The sequence below is a fragment of the Eumetopias jubatus genome, unplaced genomic scaffold, assembly GCF_037043125.1.
Source record: "Eumetopias jubatus isolate StellerSeaLion01/CBP00866 unplaced genomic scaffold, mEumJub1_p1.0 scaffold_8, whole genome shotgun sequence".
Taxonomy (NCBI): Eukaryota; Metazoa; Chordata; class Mammalia; order Carnivora; family Otariidae; genus Eumetopias; species Eumetopias jubatus.
In genome coordinates this window covers 76509822-76528031 of record NW_028274814.1, presented here as the reverse complement: position 1 = coordinate 76528031, position 18210 = coordinate 76509822, and the positions used below count along the sequence as shown (strand labels likewise).

At 44.6% G+C, this 18210-nt stretch overlaps 1 protein-coding gene and 2 long non-coding RNA genes across 13 annotated transcripts in view; 2 read left to right on the top strand and 1 right to left on the bottom strand.

The window, feature by feature from the left end:
• The window catches only part of LOC114224049 (uncharacterized), a 21880-nt gene extending 15637 nt beyond the window's left edge, over positions 1-6243 (top strand). For 2 of the 3 annotated variants that reach the window (XR_003612305.2, XR_003612308.2), the window contains one exon: positions 561-671. This is a non-coding gene — a long non-coding RNA (uncharacterized LOC114224049). Of the gene's footprint in view, positions 1-560; positions 672-5813 lie in introns of those variants that run through there. The other variant, XR_003612306.2, reaches the window with a different exon arrangement.
• The window catches only part of PCED1B (PC-esterase domain containing 1B), a 21803-nt gene extending 6298 nt beyond the window's left edge, over positions 1-15505 (bottom strand). Inside the window, exons 1-3 of one of the 9 annotated variants that reach the window (XM_028123082.2) lie at positions 11775-12101; positions 11261-11431; positions 3397-5046 (exon numbers count right to left, since the gene is read on the bottom strand). In XM_028123082.2, coding sequence (XP_027978883.1) covers positions 3712-4989 — 1278 coding nt within the window. In that variant the 5' untranslated portion in view covers positions 4990-5046; positions 11261-11431; positions 11775-12101 and the 3' untranslated portion in view covers positions 3397-3711. The other 8 variants (XM_028123081.2, XR_015768844.1, XM_028123085.2 and 5 more) reach the window with 8 other exon arrangements.
• On the top strand, positions 10856-18210 carry LOC148163737 (uncharacterized). The gene is made up of 3 exons (XR_015768845.1): positions 10856-11276; positions 15385-15449; positions 17181-18210. It is a non-coding gene; the product is annotated as an uncharacterized LOC148163737 (long non-coding RNA).

The following is an 18210-nucleotide window of genomic DNA, read 5'->3' as shown; positions in this document are numbered from 1 at the left end:
CTGCATGGAGCACTGGGTGTCATGCACAAACAATGAATCATGGAACACTACATCCAAAACTAATGATGTAATGTATGGTGATTAACATAACAATAAAAAATTAAAAAAAATAAAAACAAGCGTAAAATTGTTTAAAATAATGGCAAATCCTTTCAATATGAGCCTTAAAGACCAAAATTTTCAAAATAACTTACCGTTGCAGAATTCATGAATGAAAAGCTGTCAGAGATGGAACCACCGCTGTGACCAACTCAAGGAAATAACATGAACATTGGGTCCAGGCGTTATGCAATGCAGGGGCCCTGTGAACAAGAGCTCTGCAGCTGACCGGGGTGGTGGTGGGGTGGCTGATCCCCATCTTATGGCCAGATGGATGATTCTGTTTTCAAATGCTGGGCCTTACTTTGTTTGTGCTTAGGGAAAAATAAGGTACAGCTTTTGAAGTTTTGGCCTTTGACATAACAGTATACCTTATTCTAGAATAAGGTGAGAATCATATGCTGCTTGGATAATGTTAATTTAATCATTAATTTTACCCCTTTTTAATTTTCTTTTTCCAGAAGAGTCAAGTGAAAAAAGCTTTGAGCGCTATCATTTCTTGAGGCTGGAGAAGAGGTGGAATGAACCCTGTGTTGTATGTCTTAACAATAAAGCAATCATTTCTCTCATAACTGTTGAATAATTTAGGCTCTTTTTACCAGACAAGAGCTTGATTGCATTGCTAGGTTTCCTGACTTAAAGGAGCAAGGTAGCAATAGTAAAAATGGGCAAAGAAAGCTCAGGGCTGGATGATAAAAGGCCAGGATATGTATGAAATTAGCACTGAAGGTGCTATCAGGCTAATCCTATGGGGGTAAAGAGGCTCGGGGCGGGGGGGGGGCGGTTAGCCACCCTGAATGACTTAGATCAAGTTATGAGAGAAGTCTAGAGACATTTTCTAAAGAAAAGTGATCGAATATAGCTCAGTTTTAATATAAATTATGTTTTTGTGAGTACACAACGTGAATTATGTTCTTGAACATTTATCTGAAGTAAATATACTTGGACACCTTCCTTGCCAAGCACTGTGCTGAGACATTGGGAATTCAACAATGAACACTTACGGAGCTTACTTCCTAGTGGGAGGGGCTAAAAGGCAACTACTGGAGCCACGAACGAGGGGGATAAGCAATACAAGGAAAGAATGCGTGCTGTGATAGATCAGAACAGTACTTGTAGCTGAAATGATCCTAAAAGGCCTTTCAGGGGGGCACTTGAGAAGTGGGGATGGAAGGAGAAAAGTGAGATATCCAAAGAAACAGGGAGTAGGGGATGTGGAACATTCTAGGCAAAAGGAATAGCGAACACAAAGACCCAAGTTATGGAAGGGGTTGGCAGGTTGTGTATGAAGAGAAAGAAGCCCAGTGTGGCCGAAAGCATAGAGATCAATGAAGAAAGTTCCAGATGGCATTGTAGGGGCAGGCAGAAGCCTGATCACGTAGGACAGCAGGAGACCCCATGCAGATTTTGCTTGGGGGTAGTGGATTTTGGACTTTTGAGCTCCAGAACTGCTAAGAGAATGTGTTAAGTCACCAAGTTTGTGGTAATCGTTACAGTAGCCCTAGGACAGTAATACACCTGCGCAGGAAAAGACTGTCCCTGTCTGAGTCTACCTGCATCCCTCCCCATCTGAAAGAAACAGGACCATTACATTAAGTGATTGGTGCAATTTAATCCCTAATATAAGACAGTGGATTTCTCATTCAGTGTCTGGTCCTCAGTACTGTATCTCCAAGAACTCATTTTCCTTGCCTCACCTGGTGTGATCAGATTAAAGAGGAATAATACACACTAGCCTAACTCATAAATCACACCACTGATTTATTGGTTGATTCATGAAAATATAAATACTAGAGTCCACTTACTCAGATCAGGCCCTAAGCACTGCTCTGTCTTGCTTGGGACACGTAAAGTCAGAAAGAGGCAACGGGTTTATCTTGAGGGCTGATGTTACCAAATCTCACAGCCTGGTGCATTCACCTCCTACCTGGGATCAGAACATTGACATTAGTTAGACAGGTGCTCTCTCTCCTGACTTTGCTGGGACATTCTGGCAAATTCTGCCTTGCAGTTACCACCTTTCTTGAGTCCTTGATGGTTGTCATCCAGCTGTTTCAGCAATATTCCTTCAGATATGCTACAATGATTCAACGTCCATGTATATATAGTATCTCCTCAGAGACTTGGGTCACAGTGTCACCAAGAACCCTTGTACACAACCTCTTCATTCACTCACAGATTCATTCAAGAAACATTATTCAGTACTAAATGCTATCCATTGCAGTAGGATATGAGACACGGTTAAGATGGTCTTATTCTTCACAAATTTTATGGTTTTTTATATTAAAAGCTGCTGTGTATTTCCCCTATAGAGAGCTGAGCTCATCTATTTTTTTGTGATTTCATGAATTTCATTTTTTACAGAATAACATTTCCTGACACTTACTGTCAACTTCAGGAATGGTCCAACCGAGCACTTACAAACCAGTTAAATCAATCCAACAAAATAATCTATCATTCAGACGTTAGTCATGTCCTGTTTTGACGATTTTATACAAGTGTTAACATTTCACAAGTCTAGGGTGATAAAGACCCTAGCATAGAAAGTCTTCCTGATGTTAACATTTCCATAAAACAGCAAAGAGATGGCCATGGCTGTCTGTCAGAGCTGTGCCCTGGGTGGTCCCTTCTGACCAGTAGTTTCATTCTGTAATGGTGATAGACACCATCACTGAGTGCAACTTACTTTATTCTAATTTTCTCAAGTCCAAAACTCAAGACTATTCCAAGAAATCACAAAATCACGAGCATGCCATGCACGTTACTTTACATACATTGCACATCTAACCAGTGAGCTTCTGGAGTTATGGAGCTATGGCTGTTTTCACCATCATTTTCTTAGAAAGACCATGTTTGGTAAACTGTCCTTCTTGATGTGACATTGCTGTGGTATCAATCGGTCCCCATGGTTTGAAAGTTCATGTCAGTCAGAAACTAGTAAAACTAGGAAAGACTAGTGGAAGAGGGATTTTTGTGCGACCTAGGACAAGTCACTCACCTCTCTTAACTTGTTTCCTTGTTTGTGTTAATTAAATAGTATTTATTTAGCTTTCCCAGTTTTAAAATCCGATGACTCTGAGAATCTCTGGAAAATATGATCGCAAAAAGTTAAAGCTCTTCTGTTTACTGGTAAGGACTCAGGTCCATCTTATGGAGGACTTCAGAACGATGTTAGACAAATTCCACTTCGAGTAGTTTATCAAGTAGATTCCATAAACAGCAGATACTATCCTTGCTTTGTCTTCTTAATGGAAGGGAGAGGCACCATTAAATATAGACACACCCAAACCCCACAACTACTTTCCTGAAACAACTTCTTTATTTCCATTTTCTGTTTACAAAAAAGACAGGATAGGGGGTGGGGAGGTGGGGAGGCGGGAAAAATGACCAAGCGGGAAAAATGACCAAGCGGGAAAAATGCTTGGTCACCCCCAGAGAATAGGGAAAGAGGCCAGAGCCGACAAAAATGGAGGGGATTGCCCTTCCCTGCCATTATCGGTGACAGCAGTGAACGAAAAGAAGTCCAAGCACGGACCAAAGGCTTAAGTTAACAAGGTCAGTCGGTTTCGGGATAGTCAGAGGATCTGTCCCGTCCACGAACAGGAGGAGGGTCTATTGAGGCCTTGGCTGTGGGCGGGAATGGGCCGGTCTCCTGGGAGATCTCGGCTGCCGGCCCCAGGGCCCATAGGGGCCGCGAGGCGAGTACCGGGGGAAACCCCTATGGACCACAGGGGCTCGCAGATAGGGCACCGGGAAAGGGAGCACGGGGGGCTGAGGGTCAATCATAAAGTCATCTTCAAAGGCAAATCCTGTCTGGGTAGGGGAGGGGACATCTGAATGGAAGTAGTTGGAAGAGAACTGATCCGACCGGAAAGAATGGTCTGAGGAAAAATACGTATGTTGGGGATAGCACAGGACCCGCGGCATCGCCTGCTGAAAGGGATAGGGATGAGGATGTGGGGGCAAGGGCAGGCGGGGAGGCGGGGGCAGAGGGGGACTCGGGAGGAGGGGGCTGCCCCTGGGAGGCGGCAAGGCCCGCGGATCTCTGCTGGCCTGCCCCGGCCTCTCACCTGCCACGCCGGGTCCTCCCCGGATCCACCGGGCCACGCGGTCGCGCCGAGGCAGCTCCACGCCCCAGGCGTCGGCCACGTGCGCCAGCAGCAGCTGCGAGAGGTGGCGGTGCGCGCGCTCGTCCCAGTGCACGCCGTCGCGCTGCAGGTGCTGCTCCGCGTGGCGGAAGTGGAAGTGCAAGTCCAGCACGTCGAAGCCGTGTTTCTTCGCCTCGGTAGAGCTGTGGAAGTTGGCTTCGATGACTTGGCCTCTTAGGGAGTCATCCCCGGGCTGCTGCTTGTGCTGCAGGAAGCCCGCTGTGATCTGCTTGCCCACGGGCATGGCTGTGTTCCACACCAGGAGGCACGACTCGGGCAGCACCTGGCCCAGGAGCCCGAACAGGCTCTCCAGGTTCTTCAGGTAGCTCTGCCAGGAGTCCGGGCCGTACCTGGAGAGGTCCCAGAGGCAGGAGTTCATGATGATCACATCCGGGAGGCCGTGCTCGCTGGACTGCAGCTCTTGCAGGATGGCCTCCAGGTAGGGGGAGTACACGCGTGTGAGGAAGTAGAAGCGCACCAGGTGGTGGTCGTCGCAGAACTGGCGGACCTCCCGGTACTGGACGCCATTGTGCATGGGGCCCATCTGGCCTCCATCCACCAGCTTGTCCTTTTCGAAGGTCTCCTCCCCCTTGGCCTTGAGCTGGTTGGTAGTGAGCAGGCAGTCCTTCTGCAGCAGGAGCACCAGGTCCTTGTACACGGCCCTCTGGATGGAGTCTCCCAGGATGACCACGAACTTGTTGTGGAGCAGCTGCTGCACTTCGGAGGCCTGCAGGTGGATCATGACGCCCAGGGTGCGCGGCCTAGTTTTTTCCTTTACACGTGGCAGGTCTTCAGACTGCTAGGACGGAAGGAGAGAGTGGCTGGGAGCGACCCCCCACCCTCCCCTCCCCGGAAGGCTCTCGGTGTGGGCAAGCCTCGGGGAAGGGGACGGAGGGTTGGCCTGGGAAGTCCACGCCCTTAAGCCCGGGAGTGGGAAGAGAGCAAGAAGGGAGTCGGAGCCATAAGCCCTGCTTGGCCGGGCCTCACCTTGACCTGTGAACCCCTGCCCCGTGGCTCTTGGGAGGCCCAAGTTCCACCAGGTCAGAAGCGGCCAACTCCACAGGCCCTCCCCTGGCTGGGGGAGAAACCGGCCCTGGGAAGGCAGCTCAGGTGTCTGACCCCTGGAGAACGGGGAGGCCGACTTTGCAGCTGCTTAACAATGAGGACTGTGAGTGAGCAAGAACGCCCAGAATGCTGCGATATGTTAAATTGAAGAAGTTACATGTCACATGTGAGCCCTATGTCGCTGAAACTATAGGAAATAAGATAACACGGAAAGAAAATATGCAAAAACATAGCTTTTAAGAGAAATGTGGGATTATGGATGGCTTGCCTTCCCTCCTTTTTTGTAAATATACTTTATATAATTGTATGTTTCTTTTAATAACTTAAAAAGAATCAGTGAAATGTAACAAACAACAGAAAGGAAAAGTATGGGGTGCCTGGGTGGCTCAGTCAGTTAAGCATCTGCCTTCAACTCGGGTCATGAACAGGACTTGTGAAAAAGGGCAATAACACTGGAAATAATTCACATGTTATAGCTGTAATATTCTTTGCTTTCCATAGGAAGACGATCAGAATATGCCATCCCCAAATATGCCATTTTGGCATAAGGATCATTTTGAGCTGAAGGCAACCAAGAATCAATAGACACAGGAAGAGTTCCCGGCCTAAAAGCAGTGTATAAATTTCCCTTTGAGGCAGGGGCTCCTTCGCCCACCAGGAAGAGAAGAGTCAAGGAAGAAGACAGGGAGCTGTCAACACCAAGATGAGTTTGCATAAACCAACTTTACTAAAAGAGCCCCGATTTTCCATTAGCACCCTCATATATTTCCGAGTTGTCCCCACATTTCATCATCCCATGAAACCCAAAGCCCTTTTCCTTTATTAAGATGATATATAATTATGCCCCTGAATCTGCTTTTTTGAGTTTCTATTCTGTGAACTCCCGTGCACATAAATATTAATAAAAATTGTGTGCTATTTCTCCTTTTAACTTGTCTTTGTTTAATTCACAGGGCCCCAGACACTGAACCTAACAGGGTAGAGGCAAAATTTTTCCTCCTGAGCACATTGCATAAAACGTCAAGAGTTGTGACACTCATCTTCAAAACTTCAGTTTATTTTAAAGCTGTCACTTACAACCATATCCATTAATGAACAAAAGGTAACAACACACTTCAGTATCACCAACAGATCTCAGATGGGGAGGAACACGGCATCCACTTCATACACTTAGAAGCCAATAGAATCCATTGTGGCTTGATATTCGTAGGCTTTTATGCATCAGTAAGCATTTTAATAGGGGTGGATGGATAGCTATTATTAAATTACACAGTTTTGAAAAGCTATGCTCTTTGTGGTTTTAAACACGTACAAGTACAAAAATAAAAACACGAAAATGGGTAGTCTGTAAGAGTTGCCCTAAGAGAACACTTGAAAATAGTGACTTATTTTTCCCCAAAGAATCTTCATTTACATGATTTTGTTATGAGAAAAAAAGATAGAGCTCATCGTGGTACAACAAAATAAAACCTTAAGCAAACTCCAAATCCCCTTGGAGCTCAGGCACGTTCCTTTGTTTGCAATCATTTCTCACACTTGTTAAGTGTCTACTCAGTGCCCCCCCCCCCCCGAGGGGATATAAAAATAAGTAAAACCTGGTCGTGCCCTTCAGGAGCAGATAGAGTGCTAAGTGCCATGAACATAGAAGGAACAGGTGCTGCAGACTTTCAGGGTCTTTGTGAACAAACAGTACCCCCCTGCCCTAGACCCCAGGCTCCAAAATACAAAGTGAAGGGGGAAACCTCCTCCCAGAGTTTCTCATGATGCTCTCTGGGCTGGCACTCTGCTCCCATCGTGGGTCTCGTCCCCTATATGATATTGAACACCGTCCCCTTCCATTAGAGTTCTCTCCCTGCGGTGGGTGGGCAGATCCAATAACCTGGTGGCTCTCCAGGCAGGGTACTTTCTTTGCTGGGCCCAGTGCGTTCCTTCTCTGGGTGTGAAGTGCTCTAGACTGGGACTCACAGGTGGGAGTCCAATCCACTACTTAAAAGCTGTGGGAAACAGAGGCACTGAAGTATACCCGTGAAGAGCACTGCTTTTGGAGCAATACTACTTGGGTGTGAACCCCAACTATTCTATTTGCCAGCTCTACTTGCCACTTACTTAGCCTTTCTCTGCCTCAATTTTCCTCATCTGTAAAATGGGACTTTGAGTGCCCACTTCACAGATTTCACGTGAGGACTAAACGTAAAATGGTTAGAACAATGCCTGGCAAGTAATAAGCATGGATAAGGCTTAGTTATCATAATTACTGAGCAAGTTTCAAAACACCAGGTTAATCATCTATAAAAGGGGGAGGAGGATTTACAATGTTTGCGCCCCACTTGTCTAGCAGGGTTCTGTGATGATCACATGAGATGATCCGAGTGAAAGATTTTGAATAAAGCAAAACTAATGTTTGTTGAATGGCTACTGGATGCCAGTTGCTTTACAAAGGTAATCCTATTTATGAGACAATCTTTATTATTTCCATTTTATAGAGAAGGATATCGATGTGATGGAGCTAAAATTTAAAACCACCGACGCCAAAGTCTGTCTCTGTAGGGAGACATCCTTTACAGCAGAGACATCCTTTATAGCAGAATGCCCTGCAGGCTGGTCTGAATTGAAAATCTTGGCTCCTGTCTGGGAGATATTTGAAGACAAGATAGAAGAGTGCTTTGGTGTGTGGCAGGCAGGCAACCATTTCCTCTGCCTGCCCAGGAGAGGTGGTTTATGTGTACTGGGGGCGGGGAGCGGGGGCCTGTGAGTGACAGTATACATATTTCATCCCATACCTTCATCTCTACCAAGAGACGCGCAAAAAATAAGTGACCTGAATTTTAGAATAACCAAAATACAATTCTGCAGACTCCCAGTGTTTGAGGAATCCTGGCTGCCCTGTATCCCCCCACCAGTGAACTTAACCCACCCAGATGCTGCTCCAAGAGCTCAGAGTCAAAACTGGGTAAAAATTTCTCACTGTTCTTCTGAGGTGGAACAGGAGAGCAGATCAGACTGTGGAAAAGAAGGGAGGAGGAAATGACTGGAAAGAACACTCTAGTCAGAAGTTAAACTGAAAGGAAATTCATGAAATTCTTGATAAAGTGCACCATGACTGTAACAGGATCAACAAATCAGAACCCCCCCCCCCCCCCCCCCCCGCAGGACTATCACCCTGGGAAAGAATTCTTTAAGCTAAGATACCAAGCACTTAAAAACAAAGTGACTTTTTTTGGGGGGGGGCGGGGCGGATGGTAAATGAAGAATAATTGAGAGCTAAATCTAAAAGAAACGTTGGTAAGTTCCATTTTCAAAGCTCTTTTGATTTCCAAAAAATGAAACAAAAGGGGGATTTGAAAACAGATTACTGGTCTTTTGAACCTAGTCTTCTTTTTTTGCTTCAAATTTGCTCAACTCACCTATTTGTTTTGGTAGCTATTTTATAGATAAGAGTAACTCATCCACTCATTCAGGAAAGATCATTGCGAACCCGATACTGTACTAGGTGGAAGGACTACGTATAAAAAAGGCAGTCTCTTCTCTCAAGAGCTGCAGCAAGGAAATGGACAGTAAGAGGCAAACACTAAAGAAGGTGCTAGCAGCTATGAAGGATGTATGCAAATGAAGCGCCAAAGCCAGCTGGAGGAGTCAAGAGGGAGGGAGGAAGTATACCAGTGATCCTTGCAATCTGTGATTCCAACCTCAAATTAACACCTTTAAAAAAAAAAAAAAGTTTCACGATGATTCCTGAAATCATAATTTTAAGTTAGTTCCATGCTTTCTATTTGGACTTTGACTAAAGCTCTGACAGAAACATGCATTACTAATGGCTACTACTATAATAAATGACTTTCAAGAATTTTGCTTAGATTTCTTTGTTTGGGGGTAATTAATTTATTAATAGCTCCATAAGCCATGACTTATAAATCATTGACAATTGCTGTATAACTATCACAAACCAAACATGTAACATTTGCTTTTCACTAATCAATGTGTTGTAGAAATTAGGTTAATTTGTTTTTTCTTTTCTTACTGATCTTTAGTTACAGGAAGACAGACACAGAAATAGATCAGCTGCTCTAGAGACCCTGCAGTAAAGTCTTAAGCCAGAGGCGGTCACTAATGATTAGGATGTTGTTTTGATTAGTTGTAGGAAGTACTTGTAACTAGTTTAAAAGTTTCTTGCATAAGACTAACCATCTTAATGCAACATTATCCCGGGAATATAAATAGTTCATTTCCTTCTAACTGCATTTTGGTAATCAAATTAATGTTTTGAACTTTCCAAGATCCCCTTACACTTAATGGACTAGATATTTGTACCATCTTGTACAAATACAATTATTTTTCAGGGATTCACCTCAAGGTCTTGGCATTTGCTTAGTTTTCTAAGTGGGCTTTAAACTTGTCAAAAATCAAACTGCAGGCCATATAAAGTTTTCAAAGAAGAAAAACAATTCAAACTTCTCTTTGGGAAAGCTTGACGAATGGCCTGAGGTTTGCTGGTTCTCAAGAGATTAATCTTTTGCTCTGAGCCAAGTCAGTTAACACACTCTTCTACAGAACACAAAAAAGGGGGAAAGAATGCAGGTCTACTATTTTAAAAAGTGGTTTCAGGAGTAAATTTTAAAAAACACATACAAGTACTGTGAGGTGCTATGGTAAATAATGCAAATTATTTGCAACTATCAGCCAGGAGAAAGTCTGAGTCTAATCCCCCCCACTCCAAATAACCTCACCTCTAAAAGAGGCCTCAGCTCTGCAGCCCATCAATTAATTCAGCAAAAATTTAGAGAACACCTGTGTCTACCTGGGGCTCTGAGAGTTGTCATTCTGCAAATTTGACTCACACACCCACCAACGGCTGTCAGGGTTCCTCTACTCCAACCCTGTATCACCTAACCCTACCATATGGCCCATATTTCTAACTTGGCTCTTCAGTGAGTCCTCACCACATCTAACATCTCAAACACACGTGATGTAAATGGAAAACTGAAACTAGTGGGTTTCAAAGTGGGTTCCATGTTAACCACAAGTTTTCCTCGTGGAGGCAGGAATCCCTGCAGAACTAATCAACTTGTATCATCACCATCCCTACGGGGCCACCATCTTAAATCTGTGATTCTTTCGCCATAAAATATCCACGGAGGGATTTCACACACTTGAAGAGTCTGAAAATTACCAAGTTTAAAAATCCATAAGGGAGCGTATTTTTCCCATAACAATAGGCTAATAGGAAATGTTCCTATGGACTTTAGAAAGAAACGCAGGTGACATCCTTTACGAATGAAGTGGGGCTTCATAATACCTGATAGCAGGTAACTTCTCTAAAAACGAAAGATAAACTATGGAACCTTTATTCAAATAGCCCCTTAAAAAAAAAAACAACTCTTGTTTTACAAAAGGATCTCCTAAAAGTAAACAACAACAACAAAAAAAATCAAAGCAATTCATATAAACAAAAACAGGATTTCAATCATGTACAGTCTTTGACGAACTTCCACATTCTGGTCTCAAATCATTATTTAAACTACATCCGCTAACTCCCTACCTATTACTCCCCGAAGACTCTGCCAGATAACAGAAAGGCAGTGAGCTGGCTTTCCTTTCCAGGAGCCAATGAAATCAGACGTGGACTCTGACCCCAAACAGCTGTGCGCTCTTGGGCTGACTGCCCACTGTGCTGAGCCACCGTTTCCCTCTGGTGCCAAACGGGGTAAGATCACCTACCTCGCTGAACAGCAGTGAAGATGAATGAAAGAGATCACGTCAATGTCTTTCAAGGGCCTAGTACGCGGCGGGCCGTGCATGAGGCACCTTTAAGCCTCGGGCACGACCACCCATCCCCGCTGGGACTCCAGAGAAAACCCAAGCCTGCAGACGGCAGCTTGCTCCCGTTCCCTCCATGGAAACTTCCAGTCCACAGTCCCCTTCTCCTCCCTCCCGCAGGGGCAGAGCCGTACCTCCTCGGCTGTAAAGGTAACTCCTCAGCTCAGGTGGCTCGCCCTTCCACCTCCTCAGGAACTTTGCTCCAGAATGTCCCCGGGAGAGGGGATAATTAGGCATTCTACTTTTTCTTCACTCTCCTTTGGCTGGTTCCTTCCTTTAAGCACTAAACACATTCTAGTTTCTTGCTTTAAAAAAGAAAGGAAACTTCTTTGACTCCACCTCCAGGACAGTCCTATCTTTGGCTTCCCCTTCAAGGCCACTTTCAACAGGAGTTGTTTGCGCTGCCCTGTGGCTGGGTCCTCACCTCCCACTCACTCCTTTTACTTTAATGCGGCTTCCAACTCCACCAAACGGGAGAAATACTGGTCAGGAAATCACCAGTGACTTCCCGGCCGCCCCTGTCAATGGCCACCTCGTGGTCGTGGTCCTTATCACCCCAGCCGCATTCCCAGCTCCTCGGGGCCGGGGCGCCCCGGTGACTCCCTTCGGAAAACTGCCCGAGCCTGACACCCTTGTCTCCCGGCTCACCTCCCCCACGATCCTGTCTGAGTTGCTCTTTCTCGGGCAATTCCCCAACTGTTGGTCTCTCTCAGGACCCACTAATCGGCCCCTTTCGTCTTTTCTTCAACCTTCTTTCCCGGGGTAAATCCATCCACGCTCACGGCATCAGTCAATACGCTGATCATACTTCTCAGTTTGCCCCACACGGTTCTGGCTTACCCCCAGTTTTTCCAGCGCAACTATTAAGGGCACCCCCCCCACACACACCCACACACCAAAAAAAGTCCCACTTTGGATGGAAACAAATTATTCGGGTCTTCTTATCAATCACCATTTGTATGCAGATGACTCCTGTATTGTGGTAAAGCCCAGTGGCTCAGAGGGGGGCCTGGAGTCAGCCCCCTGGGTTTATATCCGGTTCCGCCGCTGACTTGCCTCTGCGACCCCGGGCAGCTTAAGTAAATTTTTTTTTGCACTTCAGAACCCTCATCAACAAAACTAGAATAGTACTATGAATTTCTTAGGAAGTGAGGGTTACGTGAACAAAGTCATTGGCGTGAGGTCTGCCACATTTTTAAGTGCTCAATAAATGTAGCCCGCCCAAACTTGTCTCCTGAGCTCCAGGCGTATTCAGGTGACTAGAATAAAGTTCCCAGGGGATGAAAAGGGGGAGGGGGCAAGGAGTAAACCGTCTGTGTGGGCCTCTTATCACTTTCAAATTCTCTAGACGCCCATTTATCCTATCAAACTGTGGCTGAATTCCTAAGATAATTCTCTTGTGACCTTTGGACAATCTTCCTAAAGGTAAAAATCGATCATCTGTGGGGACGGCCGCATATTCTTGCTGTGCGTTTTCTGAGAGCTGCTATGTAATTTATGGTGCAACATGGGTTGGGGATAACCAGGTGGAAATCACCTCTGCTTCTGAAATGCTGGGATCAAGGCATTTTTTTATGGTTCGTGACCCTGGCTGCTTCCATTATTCCTAAAAACCTCCCTCAAAATCCTTGAATGATAGCCTGGATGGAGAACAGTTCAACTATTTCTTGGCATTAAAAAATAAGATGTAATTCTTGAGGCTATGCTTTAGGGAGGAGGATGTTGCAATATATTTTGGGAAGCTGAGCACAGTGACCAATTTTACCTCTGTTTTATTAGATTTTATGATGAACTTTTTTACTTTCCATAAATTACTCTTAAATCTTAAGGAAGTGTGACTTCACTTTGAAAGACTTCTAAAAAAAAAAAAAGAAAGAAAAGAAAGACTTCTAAAAGCGTCTGGTTGTTATTTTGTGTTTTCTCACCTAAAACGTGATCGTACAGGGTTTTGACTTTCGTGTCTTCACTTTCATTTCATATGCTAGCATAACTCCCAACATTTTGTATTTAGAAACTTGTTTTTTACCCTAGGAGATGACCCTTCCTCCTGTTCAGCTCCCAAACACCCGTGAATGAATTTTGGAGCCCCTGTGTCCCCAGAGAGCTTTTCTCACCTCTTTATGTTTGCTCTGTGGTTCAGGATCAAGGTTCCCTAACCCACGGAAATTCTTTTTCTGCCTTAAGATCCAGTTTCAAACGCAGGTCTGTCTGAAGGTCTCCCTTTTCTCCCCCAGACAGAAAAATCTGCTTCTTCTGATGGCTGCCCTGAGTGAGCACTTGGTTCTATTTTGTACTATGATTAAGCGCCCATGCGCCGTTCCACCCCAGTATACCCTAGTCCTGGATGGCAGAAGTGGGTCTCACCCCTTCTTCCACCCCTTGCAGAAGGCCTAGTGCCTCTGCATAATGGTTAGCATTCACTGAGCAGTCACTATGTGCCAGGCCTTCTCTCTGCGCACAGCCTGGTGAGGTAGAAACTCTTATATTCGCCGCTGTATGGATAAGGACACAGAGGCTTGGAGAGGTTATGTACATCACCCAAGGCTGTCCAGCTAGCAAATGGCAGAACTGGCCTGTCATTGCCAATGAATCTTCGGATGGCTGAGACCAGCTTAAGATATTGTTTTGTTTCTTTAGGAGGAAATATGGCTCCAGAGCCTGAGCTTTTAACCCCAGCTATAAATATTAGTTGAGATGGAGAGGAAAAAATAGTCTTATCTAGAAAAAAAAATATTTGCATATCGTTTTCCTTTTCATTCTCTGTTGAAAAACAAAACAAAGCCATGTTTTGTACACAGCTATAAGTTTTTTCCCTAGGAAACGGAGTGGGGATGAAGTTCACTTAGTTGGGCTTGCATCACTGGTAGTTAACTATTCCTCCTAATGGGTCAGTGGGGAGGTCAGGTCTGTGCTAAAGCACTGCTTGTGCCTCAACGTTTTTTGGACTTCTGCAGACTACTCCAGATTCTAAGTGGTGGTTGAATAAAAAGTTCCCAGGGATGAAAAGGAAGGGTGAGGGGGAGCCGATAATGACTAAGTGGCTTTCAACTGATGGACAGGTTGGATTCCGAAAATTCTGTCTCCAGGAGTGGTCACAAAAGCCAACTGAACGGGTGATGTGAACATGAGGCTGAGTCGGCAGGCTGGGGTTTCACCACCTCCAGAGCTCACTTCATCTCTGTGGGAGATGCTTACCTCAGCATTTAAATGGGAGAAATGGCTTCCGATGCTCCTCCAAAGAGATTATGCGAAAGAGCTCTTAAAATGGATATTCTTTTATTATTGCTGTTATTCTTATTAACAGTGTAGTATCTGAATGCTAAGTGCAATAGTGTTTCTCTGGGGAAAAATGGGTTTTGAATATAAAAATGGGATTCTAAGAGTCAGTCTCTGTCTGCCCTTTCCCTGCCCGTACTATGTTGTAGAAGGATCTGGAAGACCTGCGTTCCCACTGCTCTGTGCGTTGGCAGCAGGACTGAGGATTTCGCCAGTTCCAAACCCTATGGCTTGGAACCAGAAGGGGGGCAAGGTCTGAGAAGAGAGGAACTCAGCTGGAGAAAGGAATGTCTGAACTCACCTCAGCATGTTTGAGGGATGGGTTTTACTAGTTAAGAGAGCTTTCCAGTTGAATGAAGGCCTTACATTTATTATTTAGAAATGCTAAGTTCCCTTGTTATTCAGTAATGTTTAGTATCCATGTCACCAGTGTGTTACATGTTTTAGCTCTCTGTTAGTTCCTCTTAAGAACCCTGTGACATCAGTATTTTCTTTTTCTCCATTTTATACATTCAAAAAATTAAGTTTGGCAGATTGAGTCATCCGCCCAAGGTCATCTATTTTATAAAAAGCAGAGCTGGGAGTCAGAGCTGATGCCAAGCCTTTGTGGTCAACCACAACATACAAGATTGCACAGACAACAGATGCTTCACATCCTTTCTCCTGTTCACAACTGTCTGTCTCTCTTTACTGTACATTTTTAGAGATAGAGTAGTTTATCAATCACAAATCCTTCTCATTACAAAATAACTGTTGTCTCGTTGGGGCTATGCAGTTAAGTGGGGGTAGGGTGAAGGCGTTAGCATGGTGATTCCACTCTATAGTAAGTGCCCAAGAAAGGAGGATCCTAAGAAAGGCTGCTCAGAAATGTGAAGTTAATGCTTAAAATAAAATGGGAAAACTGGAAAGTACTTACTCATCAAAGTAACTGGTGATTAAAAAGTGTACCTCTCGGTTGACTCTAGATCTCTTTCCTCGACAGATTCCTTTGTCGGCTGTCAATCAGAGGGCCAGGTTGGAGAGCCCAGAGCCCCGACTGCTAGGCAGGTAAGTTCACGTCTGGGTGCTGCTGGGTTCATGAGCCAGTGGCTGGGGAGAAGATGCCATTTCCGGTGGTATCTGAGGCAAATGACACGAGTCAGCATTTACTTCTCTGCATTAGGAAGCGGAAGACTAATGACCAAAGCTTGAAGGCTCTGGCCCATGTGAAAACACAAAGTGGCAAGTAAACCCAAAAATGTAGCATTTTCCTGGAATCTGGGGCTAAGCTGGTTTTCATTTCACATTGCTCAGTAATTGGGTGTAGCTTATATTGGCTCTTAAACTTTGTTCTGTTTTAACAATTCAGACCCTGGGCTCTTACTACCTTGTGTGTGTTCCCTGCTGAGAAAGCAGAGTGGGGAAGGAGAGAAAGATGGGCGGGGAGGGCAGAGAAAGGGGAAGTGAGAAAAGAGAAATAAGAAAATGAGAAGATTGCTCCCTTTTCTAATTAATTTTTCATAGTAATAATCCTGTGCTGCTTTAGTTTACATTAGGCTTTCAAATCCTTTCCCTTGACCTTCCCACGGCCCTGTGGGAAGAGGAGCAGCCCAGTACATGGCCACAGAGGACTACAGGCCCCAGTAAGCTCAGAAAGTGGCAGACCCATGAGACCTGTTGATCCTCCTCTGCTGTTCCACGGGAAACCCGGGAAACCTGCAGGGAACTGGAGGGCGTCGTTTGGGGTGGGGGGTCTTCCGGTGGGTTAGATGAGCGCTCTGCTTTGTTTTCCTGGGTTTGGAAGGCCGAGGAATACCCCCTTCCCTACAAATACCAAGATGAAAGAGAAGAGGAAAAGCATCAGAAAAAAGGAAAAATGAGGAAATGAAGCTCTAAAAATGTTCTTCCCCAAACTGTGGACCTTCTATGATGTTCAAAATACTTTAGGACCGAGCATTTCCCCATCCCATTTAATGGTCTAAAATAACAAGAGTAATAGGCCCCACAACAGTCCAGAAATACACTCCCTCTGCACTTAGTTTTTGTTCGTTTTTTAAATACTGTGCTATTTAGGTAAATTGGCCTATAAAGCAACCCAACTGCCTTTTCTTGAGAAATGTCGTTTTACGGTACTTCATTGAATACTCAGTGTGTGGCTCATGAATTCCACCCCTTACACATTGTTTTTATTTTCTTATCTCTATCTCTATTTATAAATAAGTTATTTTGCATTTTTTCCATGATTTTTCATACACTCGTTGCATGTCTTAAGGCAAGGCTGCATCTAGAACCCAACGGATAGCTTTGGCACTTTACAGTTAAGAGTAGTGTGTTACATAGCTGAAAATTGGCCATTATTTGATTCTAGAAGTGAGTTTCAACTCTCTCCAGGTTCCAGCTCATCTGTGCATTGTGAGGGTGAAAGGCCTTGTGAGGTCTAGGGAAGCATGACCAGAATTAGCAGAATTCCAAAATCAGAGAACAGAGGAGCTGGAATGATGCAGATGATAATCTTGCTTATCCTCTTTGAATTTAAAATAAAATTGTTTGAGACCAAAAAGCAGATTTTTCTACCGATTTTCTTCTAAGAACTTACTACACTATATGGAGACAGTATTGCTGTCTTTTGGTCCCATTTTGTGTTCCATGGCTCAGTGAGCTGGCTTGCTTTCTTACCCGCCAAACTTCCCCTAAATGATAATGAACACTGATGCATGTAGACGATTTTACACTTAGAATCTTGCAACAGACCCCGCTTATAAAATCAGGCAAGCTCTAATCATTGTCTTCCCATTGCAGAGGGTGGAACTGAGGCCTGGAGCAAGCCTGAATGACTGTCACCTTGACGGAGTGCTCAGGGCACTTAGGACTGGGGTCCCCTTGCCCTCTTGTGCTGCGAGCCAAGCTACTCATGCTGTTTGACAAAGTCCAAGTATGAGGGACAATCCTGAAAAATCGGGAGACTCCACAGCTGGCTCCTGCTACTTCCTTTCATTTTATTTGCGGCAATCTTTATAATCATGGGATTTTTTCTGGGGTTTCATGATAAAATGATTTGTAAATTTAGTTATGCCTGTGCAAGCAATCATAATGAAACTGATTCCAAAAAGGCTGACAATGGGCCAAGAAGTAAAAATACCCAATGTCCTCCCATCTGTAAGGGAGCTGTTGGATCCAGGCCCAGTAAAAATTCCTATTGATAAGATTCCTCAGGCACCTCTGAAACATCAGAATTCTAGGAAAGGCAAATCTCATGTCATTCCCGCAGTACAAGGACCTCCCTATGTTGTATACACAATAGGAGGCCACCTTTGGTATGCCCCTCGAGGCAAGCCCCTGGTGTAGGATTAACTTCCTTACCCCTACTCCCCCCATTCCTTACAATGGAGTTGTTAATGAAGACATGAACAAATAGTATAAGAATAAAGGAAAAAAGTGTGCAAGCATCATCTGTCTGCCTCTGGTTATAGATTAAGAGGAGTAATCCTCCGTGGTGTCTGTGGAGCAAGGACAAGAGACATATAGAAATGGAATAAATACTTTGATAAGATAGGATGCACACATTGTAAACTGCCTTTGGAGAAAGAGTAAACTTTAGGTAAACCTTTAAGCAAGAGTAAAAATATAACTTCTTCGCTTTAGTACACAATGGCAGATAGGTCACACTTTGTCTCACACTGTCACACTCTGTTTAGCATCTTTGTTTTTAAATCCGGAATGGTTGTAATAAAATGTAAAAACAAATTCACATGTTATGAAAAAACGGAAAAACAAGGAAATGTTCTAATGAATAAATAAGGTCCCTCCGAGTCTATCAGGAGGAGATGCT